The 18,376-nt window shown below is 55.4% G+C and overlaps 2 protein-coding genes across 3 annotated transcripts; both read left to right on the forward strand.

The window, feature by feature from the left end:
* Positions 1-80: 80 nt before the first annotated feature.
* Positions 81-3,359, forward strand: LOC149308226 (zinc transporter ZIP3-like). Of its 2 annotated transcripts, XM_089535359.1 has the most exons (3): positions 81-213; positions 841-1,122; positions 1,298-3,359. In XM_089535359.1, exons 2-3 carry the CDS (start codon positions 916-918, stop codon positions 2,051-2,053), a joined length of 963 nt encoding a protein of 320 aa, XP_089391485.1. In that variant the 5' UTR covers positions 81-213; positions 841-915; the 3' UTR covers positions 2,054-3,359. The 2 variants fall into 2 exon arrangements, with proteins under 2 accessions (XP_089391485.1, XP_089391486.1); XM_089535360.1 differs by lacking the exon at positions 81-213 and having other exon boundaries at positions 237-1,122.
* A 2,381-nt stretch (positions 3,360-5,740) lies between these two features.
* Positions 5,741-15,755, forward strand: LOC149308227 (GTP-binding protein Di-Ras1-like). Its single transcript, XM_089535361.1, has 2 exons — positions 5,741-5,995; positions 10,921-15,755. The coding sequence occupies exon 2, from the start codon at positions 10,942-10,944 to the stop codon at positions 11,536-11,538; it is 597 nt and encodes a 198-aa protein (XP_089391487.1). The 5' UTR covers positions 5,741-5,995; positions 10,921-10,941; the 3' UTR covers positions 11,539-15,755.
* Positions 15,756-18,376: the final 2,621 nt, after the last annotated feature.

Consider the following 18,376-nt stretch of genomic DNA (forward strand, 5'->3'; position numbering starts at 1 on the left):
TTAGCGCAAGTACCGGAAGTGCTGCCAGCGAGAGCGTCTCGCTCGGGGGCAGATTCGTGACGGATGGGCGAGGTGGCCAATGAGCGGCGCCGTGGCTCCCGGGCATCCAATGGGCGGCGGGGAGCGAGGCAGTTGCCAAGGGAGGGCGGAAGCAGGAGGAAGACGAGGAGGAGGAAGCGATGACCGGCGGAGGAGCGAAGAGCGGAGCCGGAGGTGAGGCGGGCGGGGAGGGGGCTCCCTAGTGCGCATGCGCATGGCTGCGGAAGGTGGGCTGCCTTGTGGCGCTCATGGCGGCTGTTTGTGCCTCGCTCTCTCTGCTCTTCTTCCCGCCGCCCTTCTCGCTCTTCCTGCCTCCTCTTTGAGCCCCTGGCAGTTGCCATAGTAATGATAAATCATAGTCCCCAGGCTAAGCCACTCCTGGCCTTCAGCCTCAGCCATGGCGGCTCTCCTTCGGTGGGCCATTGATAAGGAGCCCGTGCCTTTTCCTCCCCTTCTCCTGAGCGAATAGGAAAGGGCCCAGAGGCACCAGAGGCCTGGCTGCTCAGCAGGGTCAGGCCTGGACAGCCTTTGGGTGGGGGCCCTGCTTCAGAGGAGGTCTCTGGCCTAAGCGCAGCTCCAAGGGCTGCCCCACAGACCCCTCCAGACAGAGGGGCATGGCTTCCTCCTGCTGCGAGCAAGAGCTCCCCTGAGGCTGCCTCTTGGAGAACAAAAGCATTGGAGGAGGGAGAGGGCGGCAGCCATGGCTGTTTTGTGGTCCTAACCAACGGAGCTCCCAAGGGCTTCCCTCCTGCCGCTTGCAGTCTGCCAAGGCCCCTGAGGCCCCTCCGTCCTTCTCTGCAGGGCTCCCCTGGGCTCCCAGTGGCACCCACTCTCCTTGACCCCTTGACCAGAGGGAGACCCTCAGCCGGAGCCGCAATGAAGGTGCTGGTGGCCAAGGTGCTGTGCCTGGTGGGGGTCTTTGTGCTGATGCTGGGAGGGTCCCTGTTGCCGGTCAAGATCATCGAGGCTGACTACGAGAAAGCCCACCGGTCCAGGCGGGCCATCGCCCTCTGCAACTCCTTCGGCGGAGGTGTCTTCTTGGCCACCTGCTTCAATGCCCTGCTTCCCGCCGTGAGAGAGAAGGTAGGTACGTAGGTAGGTGGGTTGGCCCCAGGAACGGTAGCCCTGCCCCAGCAAAGAATGGGGCCTCCAGGGCTGGGACTCAGTCAGCAGCCATCTGGCCTCTGCCTTTGGAGAAAGACCTGGGGAGCAGAGCCTTGACAGTGGATCTTATTCACCTTTCCCTTCTCCTTCCCAGCTCCAAGAGGTGCTGAAACTGGGGAATGTGACGACGGACTACCCTTTGGCGGAGACACTGATGCTGGTGGGCTTCTTCCTGACGGTCTTTGCGGAGCAGCTGATCCTGACCTTCCGGAAGGAGAAGCCCTCCTTCATCGACCTGGAGACCTTCAACGCTGGCTCCGACGCGGGCAGCGACTCCGAGTACGAGAGCCCCTTCATTGAGGCCTCTTGGGGGCACAGCAACCCCCATGCCCACCGCCCCCACGGCCTCCCGGAGCACAGCCACAGCCACGGCCTGAATGTCCAGGAGCTCTCCCGCTCGGGGCCCCTGCGCCTCTTCAGCCTGGTCTTTGCCCTGTCGGCCCACTCAGTTTTTGAGGGGCTGGCCCTGGGCCTGCAGGAGGAGGGCGACCGTGTGATCGGCCTCTTTCTGGGGGTGGCCATCCACGAGACGCTGGTGGCTGTGGCCCTGGGCATCAGCATGGCCAAGACCGGGCTGACTCTGCGGGAGGCTGCTAAGCTGGCCGTGGCCGTCAGCCTGATGATCCCACTGGGCATCGGGATTGGCCTGGGCATTGAGAGCGCCCAGAATGTGGCAAGCAGTGTGGCCTCCGTCCTCCTCCAAGGCCTGGCCGGGGGCACCTTCCTCTTCGTCACCTTCTTTGAGATCCTGGCCAAGGAGCTGGAGGAGAAGAGTGACCGGCTCCTCAAGGTCCTCTTCCTGGTGCTGGGCTATGCTGTCCTGGCCGGGCTGGTCTTCTTCAAGTGGTGAGTGAGAGCGAGCGGGCGATGCCTGGCCAGCCTGGCTCCTCATGACTGCAGGGATGGCGGAGAAGGGGCTGAAGACGCAGGTGGAGGAGGCCTCTTGCAATCACGTGCCATCATCTTCCTCCTGCACTGAGACAGCCAGGCATGGCTGTGGGGCAGGGGTGGCCCTTCGCCATCCATCCCTGCCCAGCCATTTATGTCCTCAGGGAGCCCTTGGCAGCTGAGACCGACCCCCCTTCTGTGTTCTGAAAGAATCCTAAAGGGGAAAACGTCAACAGACGATGGGGGTGTTGGGGCCACCTGATGCATGACTCTCGCATTCCAGGGGGCCAAAGGTCACTCTTGCTCTCTATGGAAAACAAGGAGCCCCCCTCGCCATGAGGGATTTTTCCCCAGAGCCAAGATGGCCTTGGGTGGCTCTTTTATTTTTCCAGGCAAGAGTCTGATTCCTTCTCCCCATATCCCAAATGAAAAATGGAAAGAGAGAAGGTTTCCAAAGGGGCCTCTGATGGCTGGTCCCAGGCTCTGCACTTTTGCCCTCCAAGCACCACTTCTTGCTTCTTTCCTGCTGCTAATATTTAGCTTAGGCATCAAAACATGGGTCATAAGCAGTGTGTTCTCCACTCCCATCCTCTGCTTTGTTTTGTATGGTTTAGGTTAGGGCCAGTTCTTGGACGTCTCCAATGGGGAGGGGTCTTTCTCCTGCTGCCCCTCTTCCGCCCTACAGAGCAGTGCCCCCTGAGACCTCCCTGTTTTCTGCAAGTCTGAGAGTTTGCCTCATTGCGTCAGGCAAAGCCTAAGCACCTTCCACGCTGGTCCCTTTGGTTGTATTTTTCTGACCAGCTCCACAGACATGGGCATTACAGGCGCTTTGGGGTCCCACTGTGGGGTGCATCTGATTTTGGGGGAGCTCCCTAGGCCAAAGGTTTGGTTTCTGCACTAATCTTGTTTCCACCTTACTCTGGATTCAAATTTGAGTCTGGTCTTTCGGAGAAGCCTTGCTTTTGGAGAGGATGTTGCAGGGACTGTTTCCGAGGCAAAATGTGGTCAGTTTGGTGTGTTTTCTGTTTGTTTTGTTTTAAAATCACATCTACATCCCTTCCTTCCTCCTTAAGTTTAGCATGGAGAAATGCAAGTGTGTGTGTGTGTGTGTTATTTATTACATTCCTGCTTGAGGGTCGGCTGGTGGCTGTTATTTTCCCCCTTTCCTTAGACTTAGTTCAGAAGGATTGAAAGAGATTGCCATTGTGCTAAAAACAGCTGGCTTTTTAGTCAGCCAGTATTTAAATAAAACCCCTTTTTAAAATGTTTTTTGTTCTTCCTTTTTTTCAATGGCTGTCTTCATAAAGAATGAAATTCCAAATATGGCAGAAATCTCCCTTCTTGATTCTGGCCAGTTTTGTGAGAGGAAGCCCTTAGCAAAAATGGGTTTGGAGCTATTTTGGATTTAGCTATTTAAAAAATAATTCAGAATCCATTGGTTGAGGCGAGGCATCCTTTATGAGAAAAACACCACCAAATCTCTTTTATGATCTTTTGTGAACAGTCCTACGGAGGCACCTCCTGAACCTTCAGCCAACTGGGTTGCAAATCCCACCATCCCCAGTCTGACCGGGTGAAGGATTTCTATGGCACCTGGAATGCTGCCTGAGTCCATGGGGAGAATGTCCTGTGGGTCAGCCATGGGGCATCCTCAGCCGGCAGTGCTTCTTTTCCCTTTGCAAAGAGATGACCATGAGTCTGTGGGCTGCTGGGAGCCAGGCTCTTCCGCCAGCCATTATTTCCTAGTTTGGCTCCTTGCCCGGCCGGCCGTGGCTCCTTTGGTCCCCGCTGAGTCCGACGGGCCAGGAGGCCTGGTTGCCCAGTGTGGCTAATGGTTCCCCTGCTGGGCCTGAGAGAGCCCTCTGGGGAAGCCCCCTAGCATCACCCCAGCCTCCATCAAAGGGCCTCTGTGGGCAGAGCTGCAAGGCGGCGGTGGCGGCTTCGTGTCCGTGGGACTTCCTGTTTCCCTCGACTCCTCAGGCGGCGCTATTAATAATAACGGCTGGGTATTAATTGGCCACGTGAATCACCAGGGAGGAACTCTTCTTGAAGGGATCACCCCAGAGGGACTCTCCACAAATCCAGTCCAGGTTCAGGAAGGGAGCGTTGCCCAGTGGTTACGGTGGGACTCCAGAGAGGTAGGAAAGAAGGTGGAGGGGGAATCAGAGAACCAGCCTTAATAAAGGGAAACATGTTTATCCTTGAGCCAGAAAGAAGGTCTCTTAACATCCAGTGTGTTTCCATGCTGGCAGCTTCCGGCATCCATGGAGGGAAGATGGCAAAGAGAGGCTAGTGTTGCTCCTCCAAGAAGGGAAGGGGCCTGGAGCCATCTTGTGGGCCTTGGCCTCTCTGGGAGAACAGAGGGCCAGGTCACTCCTCCATTAGTTATTTCTTGTGTGTTTAGGTCTGTGCTGCCCAGCTTGACCCCTTGCTGTCTTTCAGGGAAGCCATGGACCCAGAGAGCTGGAAGAGACCTTGAGGGCCTATTGCCCTGAAGTCAGTCTGTTTTGAGAGTAGGGACCCAGGGGCCTTGTTTCACTCCTTTCCCAAAAAAAGGACCATGTGGCTTGCTTGCCAAAAGAGTGACAGTCTGCAAAAGGCAGCTAATGACATCAGACAAAACTGTGTCAACACATCGATGGAGAGCCAGGAGCCAAAAGGCAGAGCCAGGAAAGTGCCAGAGAGATCTGGCTCAAAAGCACTTTGGTTCTCTTTGGCCTGTTACAGACTGCCAAAATAAAGCTGCTTTGGGTCTCTTTGGAGGTATGCTGTTTAAATGATGCATGCATCCTAAGAATCCGGAAGCTGCACCAAAGCTGCACTCCAGTGCTTAGGAATGGAGTGTGGCTTTGGCGCGACCTCCGGACTCTTAGGACCTATGCGTCATTTAAATAGCATACCTCCAAAGAGACCCGAAGCAGCTTTATTTTGGCAGTCTGTAACAGGCCTTTGGTTCTCTTAAACACTCTTTCCTCTTTGTGTGCTTCACTGTTGAAAGAGAACGGCTCCATTCCATTTGGTTACATTTTTAAGAATGACCAGATTTGAGATGGATAAGGGAAAGACTTGGCAGGATTCCTGCTAAAGTGCCCTAAGGACGCTGTTGCAGAGTAAGGTTTAACCATAAAGTAAGGCAGGAGAACCTTGCTGGAGGCAGGGCAGAGAAGCCTTCTTTCCGGCCCCAAGGATTAGCCCCTCCAGGCCCCTTCTCTCAGCCAGGGCCATCTGTGGGGCTCCTCTCTGCTCTGGGTCCCTCTGCAGAGGGGGAGAGGCCCCCTGATAGGCTGCCCCTGGAGCAACTCCTGGCCCTCTTCTGCCAATGGGCCCCACCATTCCCTTCCTTGGCCCCAAGGGGCCTCCTTTCCTTCGGGCATTTCTGCCCTGGCTCCTCTGCCTCCCCTGAGGCTGACCCAGGCCTTTTGACTGCCTGAGGCCCAGGGCCCTGTCTTCCCCAACAGCAGGAGGCAACTGGGCAAACTGGGGGAAGGAAGGAAGCAAGGATAGAGTCAATGAATGGGGGAAAAGAGAGGATGGGTGGGTGGGTGGATGGATGGATGGAGAAGGAGGAGGCAGGGGAGGGGTGCGAGGAAGGGGAGCCCCCCGCCCTCCTGGGCCTCCAGAGGCGCCTCCCTCCCGCTCCATCCCCGTGTCAGAGGCGTTCACACGTGACGCGCCTCCCTCCCTGCTTCCCTCCCTCCTTCCTTCGACGCAGCCTCGGCTCAGCCTCCGTCTTTCCCTCCATCCATCCATCCGCCCGTCCCTCTCTCTCCTTCCTTCCTTTCTTCCATCCCTCCTTCCTTCCTTCCTCCGGATGGCTGCTTGGCGGCGGAGGCTGCGCGGATCGGGGCCCGGCTGAGCCTTCCTCTTCCTCCTCCTCCTCCTCCTTTTCTTCCTCCTCCTCCAGGTGAGATGAATTGGAGGGGGTCCTCCTTTCTTGTGGGCCCCCCCTTGAGCCCCACTGCGAAAAAGGAGGGAAGGGGCAGGGAGTAGGGGAGGGGAGGGCTCCTGCGCGGAGCAAAAGAGGAGGAGGAGAGGGCTCTTACCTCCAGACCCCCAGGAGACCCCCCCATACGACGCCCAGAGGCAGGGAGGGGGGGTCTCAGCATTATCCTCCTCTGCCCCCAAAAAAGTATGCTGGTGCTGATGCTTCCCCTCCTCTTCCTCCTTCCCTTGGGAGGGCGAGGGAGCACCTTGGGGGGCAAAGCCCCCTCCTCCCCCCAAGCCCCCCTCCCATGGAGCCCCTTCAGGGCCCACTGTGTGTGTTTGTGGCCCCAGGACCCCTCTTCCGGGCCTTTCTCTTTTGGGGGGACAGGCCCCTCAGGAAAACTCCAGATCCCATCATCAGAGTGGAGGAAAGGCCGGCAAGGCCTGGGCCCCGGAGCCCTTGTCTGGCCAGGGAAAGACCCTCGGAGACCCATCTGGCCCCAATGGAGGCAATGGCCAGCAGGGAAGCCGGGGGTCCCAGAGCCGCCCCCTTGGGCCTCTTGCCCTTTGCCCTGAGGAGCCCCTCTGGGAAGGGGTCCCTCTCCATTGGCCCCCCTGAAAGAGCCCCAAGGCTGCCCTGAAAATGGCTTTTTGAAGGCTGACTGAGGATGAATGGCCCCAGGAGAGAGGGACTCCGGAAAGGAAACAAAGGATCCGGCAGGACACAGGTCTCTGAGCCCATTTCAGGAAGGAAGGGAAGAAAGAAGGAAGGAAGGTCATGATTCCCTTCCAAATGCCAGCCAAAGGCCCCCCCCCCTCTTTGGTTCCAGGGTGGCACTCTAGTGACTCTGTCCATGCTCAGAGGCTCTCAGGCCCCATCCCTGGGCCTTGTGAGGGAGATGCGGAAGCAAAAGGCGCCTGCTGAGCACCTGCACCTTTTCCTTTCCTAAAAAGAGCCATCCCAGACAGATGGATGGATGAGTTTGGTTCTTCCTAAATGAAACCTTGGCTTCCCTCTTGTTGTCTCTTTTAAAGTGATGCCAGGACATCCCTTCAGGGAATCCACTGCCATTTTAATGAGCACCTAGAGACCATCCTCTGCTTCCAGAGGGCAAAGCTCTGCTGACTTCTGTTGGAGCATTTTCCTCCTTAAAAAGGCAGCAAGAGAGCCATCCCTTTCCTCTCGCTAATTGGCCTTTTCCACTAGCCTTTGGCAACTCAGGCCCTGGATCTGGGGGCCAAATGTCTCTTGCTAGGTCTCCTGGTCAGTTGTTCGGGGGAAATCTCTAGAGGAGAGCGAGGAGAGGTCTCTGCATCCAGACAGAGTCTCTCTTCTGGTCTCTGCAGCATCTCCCTTTCTGACTTAAGGTGACTCACAGGCTTCCCTCTCACAGGATTTTCTTGGCAAAGCTTTCTCTGAGGCTGAGAGAATGTGACTCATTGGTTTTCCGTGGCTGAGTGAAGATTCAAACCCGGGTCTCCTGCAGTCCTGGCCCAATGCTCAGACCCACCTTGGCTCCAGTCTGCTGACTCTCTCCTAAAGCTTTCTTGGTCAGATTCATTCCAAGGAGGAGGTTTGCTATTGCCTTCCTTGCCTGAGGCCACCCAGTGCCTTTCCATGGCCAAGTGGGGCTCAAACCCAGGTCTCCTGGCATCCCAGCCTGCTTTGCAGGACTGAGTTTTGTTTCGTTCCCAGAGCCTCTGGGCTGAGAAGGCCCTGCAAACGGGCCAACTTGGTAGTTCCTTACAGCAGGGAAGGTTACTTTACAAAAAATAATAATTGCTTCTATTACTTCTTGCAAATTTAAAAGCAGTTTGCTGATGCTTTAAAGGTGACACATTAAGTTACTTGTTAAAGTGTTTGTCACTCTGGGTTGCTTTTTGAATAAGGTTTTGGCAGGGACGTAACCAGGATTTTAGGAAGGGGGGGTCCGGACTAAGTGCCACCATTATATTGGGGCTTGGGTGTGGTGGCACAGCAGCACGCACCATTCATTTTTCTAAGGGAAGGGGGGGTCCGTACCCCAAGAACCCCCCCCCCCTTGGCTACGTCCCTGGTTTTGGGCGGAGGGGGAATTCATCTAAAAGAGTACAAAAATCTCCCAAAAATTAAAGGAGGAAAGATTCTCATTACACACCAGATATATGGCCTCCAAGCTCTGCATCTGCTTAGTCGAGAACAAGCCATGTTTGGCTTTATTTCCTTCCCATTGAGCTCTACAGGTTCATTCGATGATGGTCCCCTTCCTTCCTTCTCTCCCTGCCCTGATACACTTTCAGTTGGAGCCACAGGACATGGTCCTGCCCTGCCCAAAGTGCCCCAAGGGCTTCACACTTGTGTCCCTAAGTGCCCCCATCACAAGCCCTGTGGTTCTTCTCTGGCTGTGCCCCCAAACCCTTTCTCCCAGAGTCCTCCCTTGCAGCCTCTTTCTCTTTGTTTGGGGGGACTCAGCTGCAAAACCCCAAACCAGCGGAGGATGCTGTCAGTGGGGCTGAGAAGGCAAAGGGGGAGTCCACACAGGGGGCAGCCCAGCCCCTTCCCAAGGGGTCCCCTCAGCCTCGGATGGACATTGGCCACAATTCCAGCATGTCCAAGCGTCTGGCTCCGCTCAAGCGGCCTTGCTGGTGAGACCAGGATGGCCATCTGGCCAACTTGCAGAAGCGTCCAGAAATAGAAGCAGGCTGATCCTATTATGGGATGCCTCCACTTGGGGCAGTGAAGCAAAGCCTGTTGTCCTGCCCTTCCGCCAGGACCAGGTTTTTTTTGGGGGGAAGGGAGTGAGATGCTGAAAAGGGGACAAAAACCGGATGGTCCAACACAGAGATGCCGATGCCACCGGCCGACTCGCCCTGGACTTCTATGGGTAGCCAACCCCCAAATGGAGGATTCTGGAAAGGGAAGGTGTCATGCCAGTCGCGAGAAGACCCCACACCCTGGATTTTGGGGGTAGGAGAGCAAAGGATGGACCAGATCAACGCCATCCACAGAGCACTTGGGCAGCAAGAAAGAGGAGGCAGCTGGGGTCTACCCTTGCCAAGGGGAGGGAGGGGGACCTTGGGGCGCTGGTGGGGCAGAAGGAGGCTCCCTCCATTGGCACCAGAGAAACAGGGCAGGAAGACCAACCGGTGCTCAGTGATCTATACCTTAGCTAGCCCAGAACCTCCTGCACCCCATCTCCCCTCTCAAGGCAGCTGACAGCCAGATAAGTCTAAAGCCGATTAAAATAGCAGAGCCTCAAGACCAGAATTTCAAGGGGGCAAGAAACAACCAGCAGCCCTTTGTGGCCCCTTGAAGACTAGCAATTTTTATTTGGAGTTGGCTTTTGTGGACTCTGCATCTGCACTTCCATCCGATGCAACAGGAGAGAGGCGAGTGAACCTGAAATTATTTGGTTAAAACCAAGCAACTCACTAAGTTGAAAGATGGTAGGCAAGGAAGTGTCTTTCCTCTGGAAGAAGGAGGCAAGGTGCACCTGCTGCCAATGGAGGAAACGCACCTCCGTCTGGGTGCCACGGCTAAAAAGGCCCTGACATCAGCCTCCTTGAGCCCTTTAACTGAAGCCACCCAGAAAAATAAGCATCTGGGCAAGCAATCTAGCCAGGTTTGCGATGTCAGCAGATGCAAGACTGAGGCAGAAAGGGGTCTGGGGTGATCTTAACCTGGTAGCACTGAGTTCCTCTGACTGCTGCTGCTGCCGACCAGGAATCACCCTTGGGTCCAACCAGGCGCATCCATGCTATTCTGCAATGGAATGGCACCGTAAAAGCTGCCCTCCGGTTCTGCAGTGCGGTTCCCTCCTCCCGGTTGCATGGGTTTCTGCTTGGCGCTCCAGTGATTAACCACCTCTGGCAAATTCGCTCCCCTGGAAATATGGGAAGCCCTGATGAATCAGTGGGGGTGGTGGTGGTGCAGGTGGTCTTTCCTCCCGTATCCCGCTCCCCAGGCCTCCCACGGGAGAGTCTTCTCCTCTGCCCTTCACCAGATGCTCCCAGGGCAAGGAGTTTCTCGGTCGGTCGAAAGAGCCATGAGGGAGGAAGGAGGTTTGAGAGGCAGCTGCTGAGAGGAAGAGGAGGCACAAGAGGGTCCTCCAGCTTTCTTCCTTTCCTCCATCTGTAATACACAGAGAAAAGCTGCCTCCTCCGTTGGGGGGGGGCATTGCGAGAAGGTGGGAAAGGCAGGTGCTTTGGCAGCCATTGGCATAGGCCTCTGATACTGGTTTCTACTAGGTTTATTTATAGCAGCAGCGGTGCTTGAAAGGCAGTCTTTACTGGGTTCCATATTCTTGGACCCTCCGACCTTCCTTCCTTCCTTCCTTCCTTCCTTCCTTCCTTCCTTCCCTCCCTCCCTCCCTCCCTCCCTTGGAGGGAGATGCCCATGGTCCGTGGAAAGGCCCATCCACCTGAGGGGACTCCTGGGAGAGGAGGGTCTGCTTCTTGGAATACTCCCACTTTGAAGAACATTCTCTTTGGAGGCACGCTCAGTGCAAAACCATTGCCACTCCATTAACTCAGCAAGGCATGAGAGATGGGGAAAGGGAAATCTTGTCCTTCCCTGTTGGCTCAGGCAAAAGCAGGCTTCAGCAGCCTCTCCCGGCTTGGGTTTTCCTCATGATGAATAACATTTCCCATCATCTTGGCCAGGCTCTGGTGGTGCTTGGCCACACGTGTCCTGGTTTTCATCTACGAAAAGTTGGAGGGAACAGGACACACATACGCCATGCCAACATTAGCTGCCTCTCCCCTCACTATCACTGCCTTCAGGGAGGATGTGGAGACAGATACACTTTTCACAAGTGGACAGCTTTCAATAGTTCATTGTCTGATTTGTTCTTGGCATGCTCTTCCTTCTGGGTAAGAGGCAAGGTGTCTCTGAAGGTCTGTGTTTCTGCTTTCTCTCCCTGCCAGGTTCCCGACCTCCGGAGGAAGATGCCGGAGCAAAGCAATGACTACCGCGTGGTGGTCTTTGGGGCCGGCGGGGTGGGCAAGAGCTCCCTGGTGCTGCGCTTTGTCAAGGGCACCTTCCGGGACACCTACATCCCCACCATTGAGGACACCTACCGGCAGGTGATCAGCTGTGATAAGAGCGTCTGCACCCTCCAGATCACGGACACCACGGGCAGCCACCAGTTCCCGGCCATGCAGCGCCTCTCCATCTCCAAGGGCCATGCCTTCGTTCTGGTCTTCTCCATCACCAGCCGGCAGTCGCTGGAGGAGCTGCGGCCCATCCACCAGCAGATTGTCCAGATCAAGGGCAGCGTGGAGAGCATCCCCATCATGCTGGTGGGCAACAAGTGCGACGAAACACAGCGGGAGGTGGAGACCAAGGAGGGGGAGGCCGTGGCCAAGGAGTGGAAGTGCGCCTTCATGGAGACCTCCGCCAAGATGAACTACAACGTCAAGGAGCTCTTCCAGGAGCTGCTCAACCTAGAGAAACGCCGCAACATGAGCCTCAACATTGACGGCAAGCGCTCCAACAAGCAGAAGAGGACAGACAAAATCAAGGGGAAGTGCAGCCTCATGTGAGGAGGGGCAGGGGTACGCCACTCTCCTTCGCCGCCACCACCATCCTCTTCCTCCTCCTCCTCCTCCTCATTGTTGGTGTCCCATTCCTCCATCTTCCTGCTCTTTCTCCTCCCAATCACTCAAGTGCTGTGATGGCATTTGGGCCACTGTGATGCTGGCCGAAGCCCACAGACTCTCCTCCTCTCTGCCCGCTGGAGACGCAACAGTGCAAAAGTGCAATGGTGCATGTGGGAGATGCGCTCCTGGGTCCTCCTGGACAGTGGAGATACAAACATGATCGCTCTCTCCTTGCTTCTCTTGCCCACCATCTTGCTTGCTTCCCTCTGACTCTTGCAGGAGAGGAGGACTGGACACAGGGATGCGATGGCTCAGCACATGACGGAACCTGGAACGCCGGTGGAGATGGGGAAGCCCCTCCCTCAGTTCCAAGCAGGGAGCCCAGAGGGTTGGAGCGGAGGAGAGACCCCTGGCCCCGATCCGGCTCCACTCCAACAACCAGCCTTGCTGGGAGAGGAGAGATCCTCTCACTTGTAAAACGTCCAGGCTGCTGTGAGCTGCACAACCAGAGAAATGCACAATTCCTCCGCACACAGGTCAGCTCCTTCCCCGGCCTGTCCTTAAGGACTTTACTCAAAAGTGTGTGGACAAGCAAAATGCTGCCGAATCCCCACTGGGCTTTGCAACCCTGCTGACCCACCGTGAGCACAATTTTTCTTGAGAACTTCCCTCTTTGGCCAGAAGCCAAAGGCCGTTGGACCTCTTTGACCCACAGCTGGTGGCCCTCCTCTGGGAGGAAGAGAGCAGTGGACCTCAACCTCTTGGCAAAATTACACTTCTGGGGAAGTGTCGGGAGAGTGGTATTTTAATTTCTAAGCAGGTGACGCTGCAGCCAGGCTGTGCCATTCAAACACAAGACCTGATCCACCAGCTGATGCCAGGGGCAGCAAAGGGCAACGCTGCCTCTCCAAGGATGGAGGAGAGAGGATGGGGTGTCTCCATAGTTGGAGCCAAGGCTTCAGGGGCATCTGGGATCAGCCGCAGGAGGACCGGCTGAGAAAATTCCCCCCTGCAACTCCAAGGAGGACTGAGCTCCCCAACACAATAGAGACAGGGACCAAAAAGCTCCCCAAAATCGGCCAGCCAGCCTTCCTTCTCTTCCCATTCCCTCTTCACCCCTCATTGCAACTCTTGATATGCCAGACTGTAAACGTTGCCACTTATACGCTCGTCAGACTTTCAGATATATACTTATTTTTTAATTTAGGTGGTTTGGTTTTTAAAGCAACAAGGTAACAAAACCAATCAAAAAAGCACATGCCTAGTGGTGAGGGGGAGAGGTGAGTACCCAGATGATGGCCGGGGGGGGGACGACTTGGATTTGGGAGTGGGACACGGACTAGCCTGAATTGCTTTGGAAAGCACCGGCAGCCCCTTGGGAGGTGAAGGTTTGGTCTGGCCGTCTGTCCCTCTCTGTCTGCTGGGCTCCAGGTGGGCCTTGCTCTGGGGCACAAGAAGGGCAGCTGGGTGAGAGCCTGGCTGGGCACCGGCTGCATTGGCCCCAGTGGTCCCTCGGCTCCTCCGTGGGGTGGAAAAGGGCCCCCTTGCCACTAGAGGAGAATGAGCACAAGAGCACAAGTGTTGTGGAACTCTGGCCTCCCAGCCGGGGTTCCAAACTTAGAGGGCACCAGGCTACCTTTCCCTCCTCCTAGTTTGAACCACTGCCTGCCCAGAGTAAAAACCAATGCAGAAGTGCAAGATGGGGGTCCTTTGGTGCACCTTGAAGACTCACCCTGAAATGGGGCAGCACACGGTGCCAGGCTTGTCCTGGAGACATTTGGGGGCATGAAGAGGAGAAGGAAGACGGTGGTAAAGAGTCTGGCTTCCCTTTGCCCTCTTTGCCCCATTCCTTGCTCCACTGGCACAGAAGAGAGTCTGAGTGTACCAAGGATGCAGGAGGCTCCTCTGGGTGATGGAGGACAATGGCAGAGGAGAGTGGGGCCAAATCCTGCTCTTCTCAGGCACAGGATTTGGAATGAGTAAAAAGGCCAGCAAGTCCCAGATTTGGTTCCTGTTCTTTTCCATTTTAGAGATTGATTTGCATTTTGTTTATCCTAGAATATTCTCTGCTGGCTCCTGGAATGATCCAAACTTTTTTAGACCAGCTTCTGAAGTTGGCACCAGATCCCCTCTGATCTTGGAAACCAAGGAGGGTCTGCCCCAGTTAGCCCTATGCTGGGAGGCTGCCAAATAATCCCAGGTGCTGGAGGCTCTATTTCAGAGGAAGGATCTGGCAAACCACCTCTGATGATTCCTTGCCCAAGAAAACCCTATGAGAAATTCACATGGCTGCCATAGGTCAACAGGTGACTTGAAGGCACATACAAAATTGGAAAGAGCAGGAACAAAATCCAGGACCTTTCAGTCAGTTTGGATGCACCTTCCCTTGCTTTGTTTTTGAAGATAGCAATCGCAAAGCAAATGGCTGGCCCCTCATGGTTCCAGATAGAGATTTCAGGATGTGCAGGTGGAGGCCCTGGGATACATGCAATTGTGCGTCTGGCTGTGTCTGTGTGGACAGGAGGAGAGCTTGGCCCCGGACCAATCCGTCTCTCTATTGCTTTCTTCATAGCCTCTCTTCCTCCCCACACAAACTGCACCTCTGTTCCTGCTCCTTCCTTCCTTTTCATCTTTTGTATCCCCAGTTCATGCCTACTTTATTATTTATTAATTTACTTATTTATTTATTTATTTATTGACTCGTTTACTTCTAGAATCTTTGAGGATAAGGGGAGTTGTTGTCTGCAAGACTCTGCAGAGGTCTTTTTGCTTGCAGTTTGTGAAAATGCCAGCCCTGTTTGGCAAATGTTTTGTGCTCAGGCTTTTTCTTAAAACAGACAGAGGACGGGGCGCCACTCCCTGCCCATGGGCCCTTTCCCAGGACACAGCTGTAGATTTGTTGACAACACTCTCAGTGTGGGTGGGTGGCGATGACGCTCGGGGGTTCAGGGAGCCCCTTCCTCTCATGCGCTCAACACATGAAGGGCAGGATCTTTCCTCTGCCACTGGGCCAAGGCTTAGCCCCAACCCTGGACAGATCGAGGGAGCAGCCGGACGTAGCATCACAGAGGCTAGGGGCAGGGAGGGAATAGACAGGTGCCCCTGGCCACCCTTGCACCAGATGCTTCACGTGAGGAAGGGGATGGAAAGACCTTGGAAAGGGGAACGTCCCGGCATGGGGTGCTTATGACTATCCTAAGACTTGCAAAGGTGCCTACTAGCTGCCTTCCCATCCAGGACGGTGGTGCTTCATGATATCTAGAGAGTTTTTGTGGCATAAGTGGGTGTGTGAATGTGGGGGGTTTGGGAGGAGAGGGTTTGAGGTGGCAATGGAAGGTCCCAGTAAGGACAAGCGACTCCATGTCAATGAATCCACAGGAGTGGGAGGCAGTCCCATGGGCCCAATTTGCATACCTGTGACCTCCCAAGTCCTGGAGGCAGCTTGGCCATCCACTTCCGCAGGACGCTTGGCCCAGGGTTTGGGCCCCTTCCAGGCAAGGCCACCTGGAGCCTCCATGGAGTACTTGTGGATCATCCAAGAGCCACACAGCTGTGAAACCCTCCCTGCGCCATCATTGTCCCTCAGAGTTCACTGTTGGTCCTCCTCCTTGCTCATTTCCCCTTGGCATCTCTCGCACTGGAGGCCTTTGCTGCTGTGGAGAGTCGGCCAGAGGGTCCAAATCCTAGCAGGTACCACCATCCCTCCCTTTTCTAGTGCAGCTTCAGCCCATGGGACCGACGGCTGGTCCTTCTTCCCCAGCTAAGATCCCCGACTTCTCTCCAGCCATTGATGGTGCTTCTCAGACCCCCAACAAAGGCAGCCTTTGCATTGTAAATAGATGTCTCTCCTTTCAGTTAGATCTCTCTCTCTCTCTTTCTCGGATGCCAGCACGCATGACGCCAACTATGACGACAAGGGTGATCCGCTCCTGCGCATAACTGGCTTTTTTATAAAAGAGAAAGAAAGAGAAACCACAAAAGACGCAACATAACAATATGCTACTATTACTATTAATACTACTGCTAACTACTACTAACAAATAATATTAATAATGAAAATGATGATGATGATGTAATAATAAAATGGAAACCAACCAATGGTACAATGTAGCCTTTATTCTAGAAAATAGTCTTCCTTGAATGAATAAAAACGGATTTATCCCAACATCCTTCCGGCGGCTGGCATTGTTCTTTGGGTTTTCTGGCAGGGGTCCCATCTAGACTTTGGCCTTTCCTGGCTCAATGTCCACCTTTGGCCAAAGATGGACGGAGGGTGAGGGAGGTCCACCTCTCAGTACTTGGAAAAGGAGGGTCTCCTTTATTACCTGGGGCCTCCCTTCAAACTGTCTCAGTTTGGCACAGAGAGTCCCAGGTAATCCTCTGTCACCCCACTTTCTCAGATGCTTTTAAAATGTCCTGATTTCTCTCTGCTCCTCCTTTCCCTTCTTCACCCACAGTTTCCTTCAGTTGCTACAAACTGCCTTCAAAGTGCCATTTGCCCTCCATCGTCTCATTAGGGAAGAAGAGGGGCTGAGTCCTGCCCTTCTCTGGGGGCTCCGGCAAAAGCAAACTGCTGCAGAGCCTCTTAAATTCATCTGTTCTTCCTCATTGATACCTGTTGCCATCTTGACCACACTCTGAGGTTTCTTGGCTGCATGTCTCCCAGTTTCCGTCTATGAAATGTGGAGGGTGTGTGGAGCCTTAGCTGGAACCCCTTCCTCTCATGGGGGATCACTACCATCCCGGTACCCCCGCCTTCAAAAGGGTGCTATGACCCTTCCCTCTCTCTCTCTCTGTAACTCTGGCCCATTTCAGGGTGAGCTCCAGGAGGGAGGCTGATCTCTATCCATGCCACAGAGGTCACTCACTGTTGGTCTGGGGCACTCTGGCCAGTTGGGGCCACCTCGGTCTTGGGCACGGAGAGCCTCATGCCATGGGTTGCAGGATCTGTGGGGTTCCTCTCCATCGGTGCCAAAGCCAGCCAGCCAAATGGGGCGTGAGAGGGGTATGGGAACACTTTCAGGAAGGAAAGATGGCCATGTGTGCCAAAGACAGGCCCCTGCCTCTGCTTTGAAAGGCCACCATAAGCTTCCAAAGCCTGTTTTCCACATGCTGAGCCTTTGGCCCTCCATCCAGAGTCTCAATGCTGTGATGAGCAGTGGGCCCATCGGAGGCACAAGAGATGCCCGTAGAGGTGCCCTTGGACAACGGATGAGGTCAGAGCCTGTCCCTCTGGCCGCAAGGGGATGTGGGTGCGAGAGAGACCATGTGGCAACCAGGGCTGCCTCCCTGCAGCCTCCATGCACACCCACTGCCTTCCCTCCCTGTGTCACTCCCATGCGTAACGGTTCCTTTCTCTTGTTCTGGGGAGAAATGGGCCTGGGTCTGTGTGTTTGCCATGGCTGAGCAGAAGCTGTGGGCTCCCCAGGGCCATGGCAAAGCCCAAAGCCAAGGAGCCCAAGGCACATTGCCCCTGTGTCCCTCTTTGTGGTGGGCCAGGCATGGTGCCCTTCCTCCTCTCGGTGGTGCTAGTGTTTTTCTCTGCCGCTGCCTTCCTCTCCCAAACCCGCACCACACACACATTTCAAAATGGCATGTCCCCCTCAGGCCTTTGCTTGGCAAATCCCAAAATGCGTCATTCACCAGGTTGCTGTGGCAACCATCTGCTCCCTTGGCATTTGGGAGATGGAAGCTTTGGGGACTTTGGGGGGGGGGTTCCAAAGGCAAAAGTGGGGTGACAAGAGGAAAACAATGTGAATGGGAAGGGAAGCCAGCTGCCCTCCAAAGCGAGGAAATGCCCCCTCCTCATGCATCGTGTCCAGGGCCTGGGCATGGTTCCCACCATGACTGCGGCCGCCTTCCCCAAAGAGAAGGGCCTGAGGGAGGGAAGGCTCTGGAAGCACACAGAGCTCCTGGGCAGAGGCCTGGGGGGCTTTAAAGATGCTGCAGAGGCTTCTTCCCGTCAAGGAGAGGGCAATTGCTCTGGCCTTTCCTCTTCTGTGTCCCATGTTTCTTTTAAGCAAGGCTGGGAAAAGAGGGCCATTTAAAAATAATATATGTAGACATATATATATATACACACAAGGACACAGCCCCAGACACCTAGGAAGGGGGATGCCTATAAGACCAGCAGGAGAGGGGTCAGGGCTGCAGGTTAACTAGGTATTTTTGCCTCCCAAAAGTGTGGGCTCCTAGTAAGGGGCAGATGGAGGGGGCTTCCCAAGGGAGAAGGCTGCTACCAACAGGGATGCTGCAGTGTGCCCACTCTGGCCCATCCTTGGCCTTTCGGTGGGGCTGCCATGGATCCCTGCACCAGGCCTGGGCTGCCCACCCTCCTTGACCCCTTTGCCAGGGATTGGCCAGACTATTGCCCCCAGACCCTCTGGGAAGAGGAGCAAAGGGAGGTCCAGCCGCTCTGGACCTCCTTGGGCACCCTGGGCTCAAAATGGAGGACAAGGAGGAGCCCTGCAAGGCCCCTAGAGGGGCAAATGCCAGATGTGGTTCCTGGGGTTACTGTGGGGCCTGCCTTGGGATGGGAGGCCAGGGCACAGACCGCCCCCTGGCCCTCTCTCTCAGCCTCCATCTTGTTTGCGCACTCCTCCGCCAGGACGGCCCAAGCCCAGGCCACTGGTTCTCGCAAGGAGGCTAAGAAGGTGGGCATTGCCCTTTTGGATGGGAACCAGTACCCAGCCCTCTGGCCGGGGCTCTACTGCGAATCCCACCATCCCCAAGCCATGGAAGTGATCTCCAGCCTCCCTTGCCCTGAGAGGCCACAGCCTTC

Source organism: Sceloporus occidentalis, unplaced genomic scaffold, assembly GCF_023333645.1.
Source record: "Sceloporus occidentalis isolate IW3139 unplaced genomic scaffold, rSceOcc1.0.p SCAF_8, whole genome shotgun sequence".
Classification (NCBI taxonomy): domain Eukaryota; kingdom Metazoa; phylum Chordata; class Lepidosauria; order Squamata; family Phrynosomatidae; genus Sceloporus; species Sceloporus occidentalis.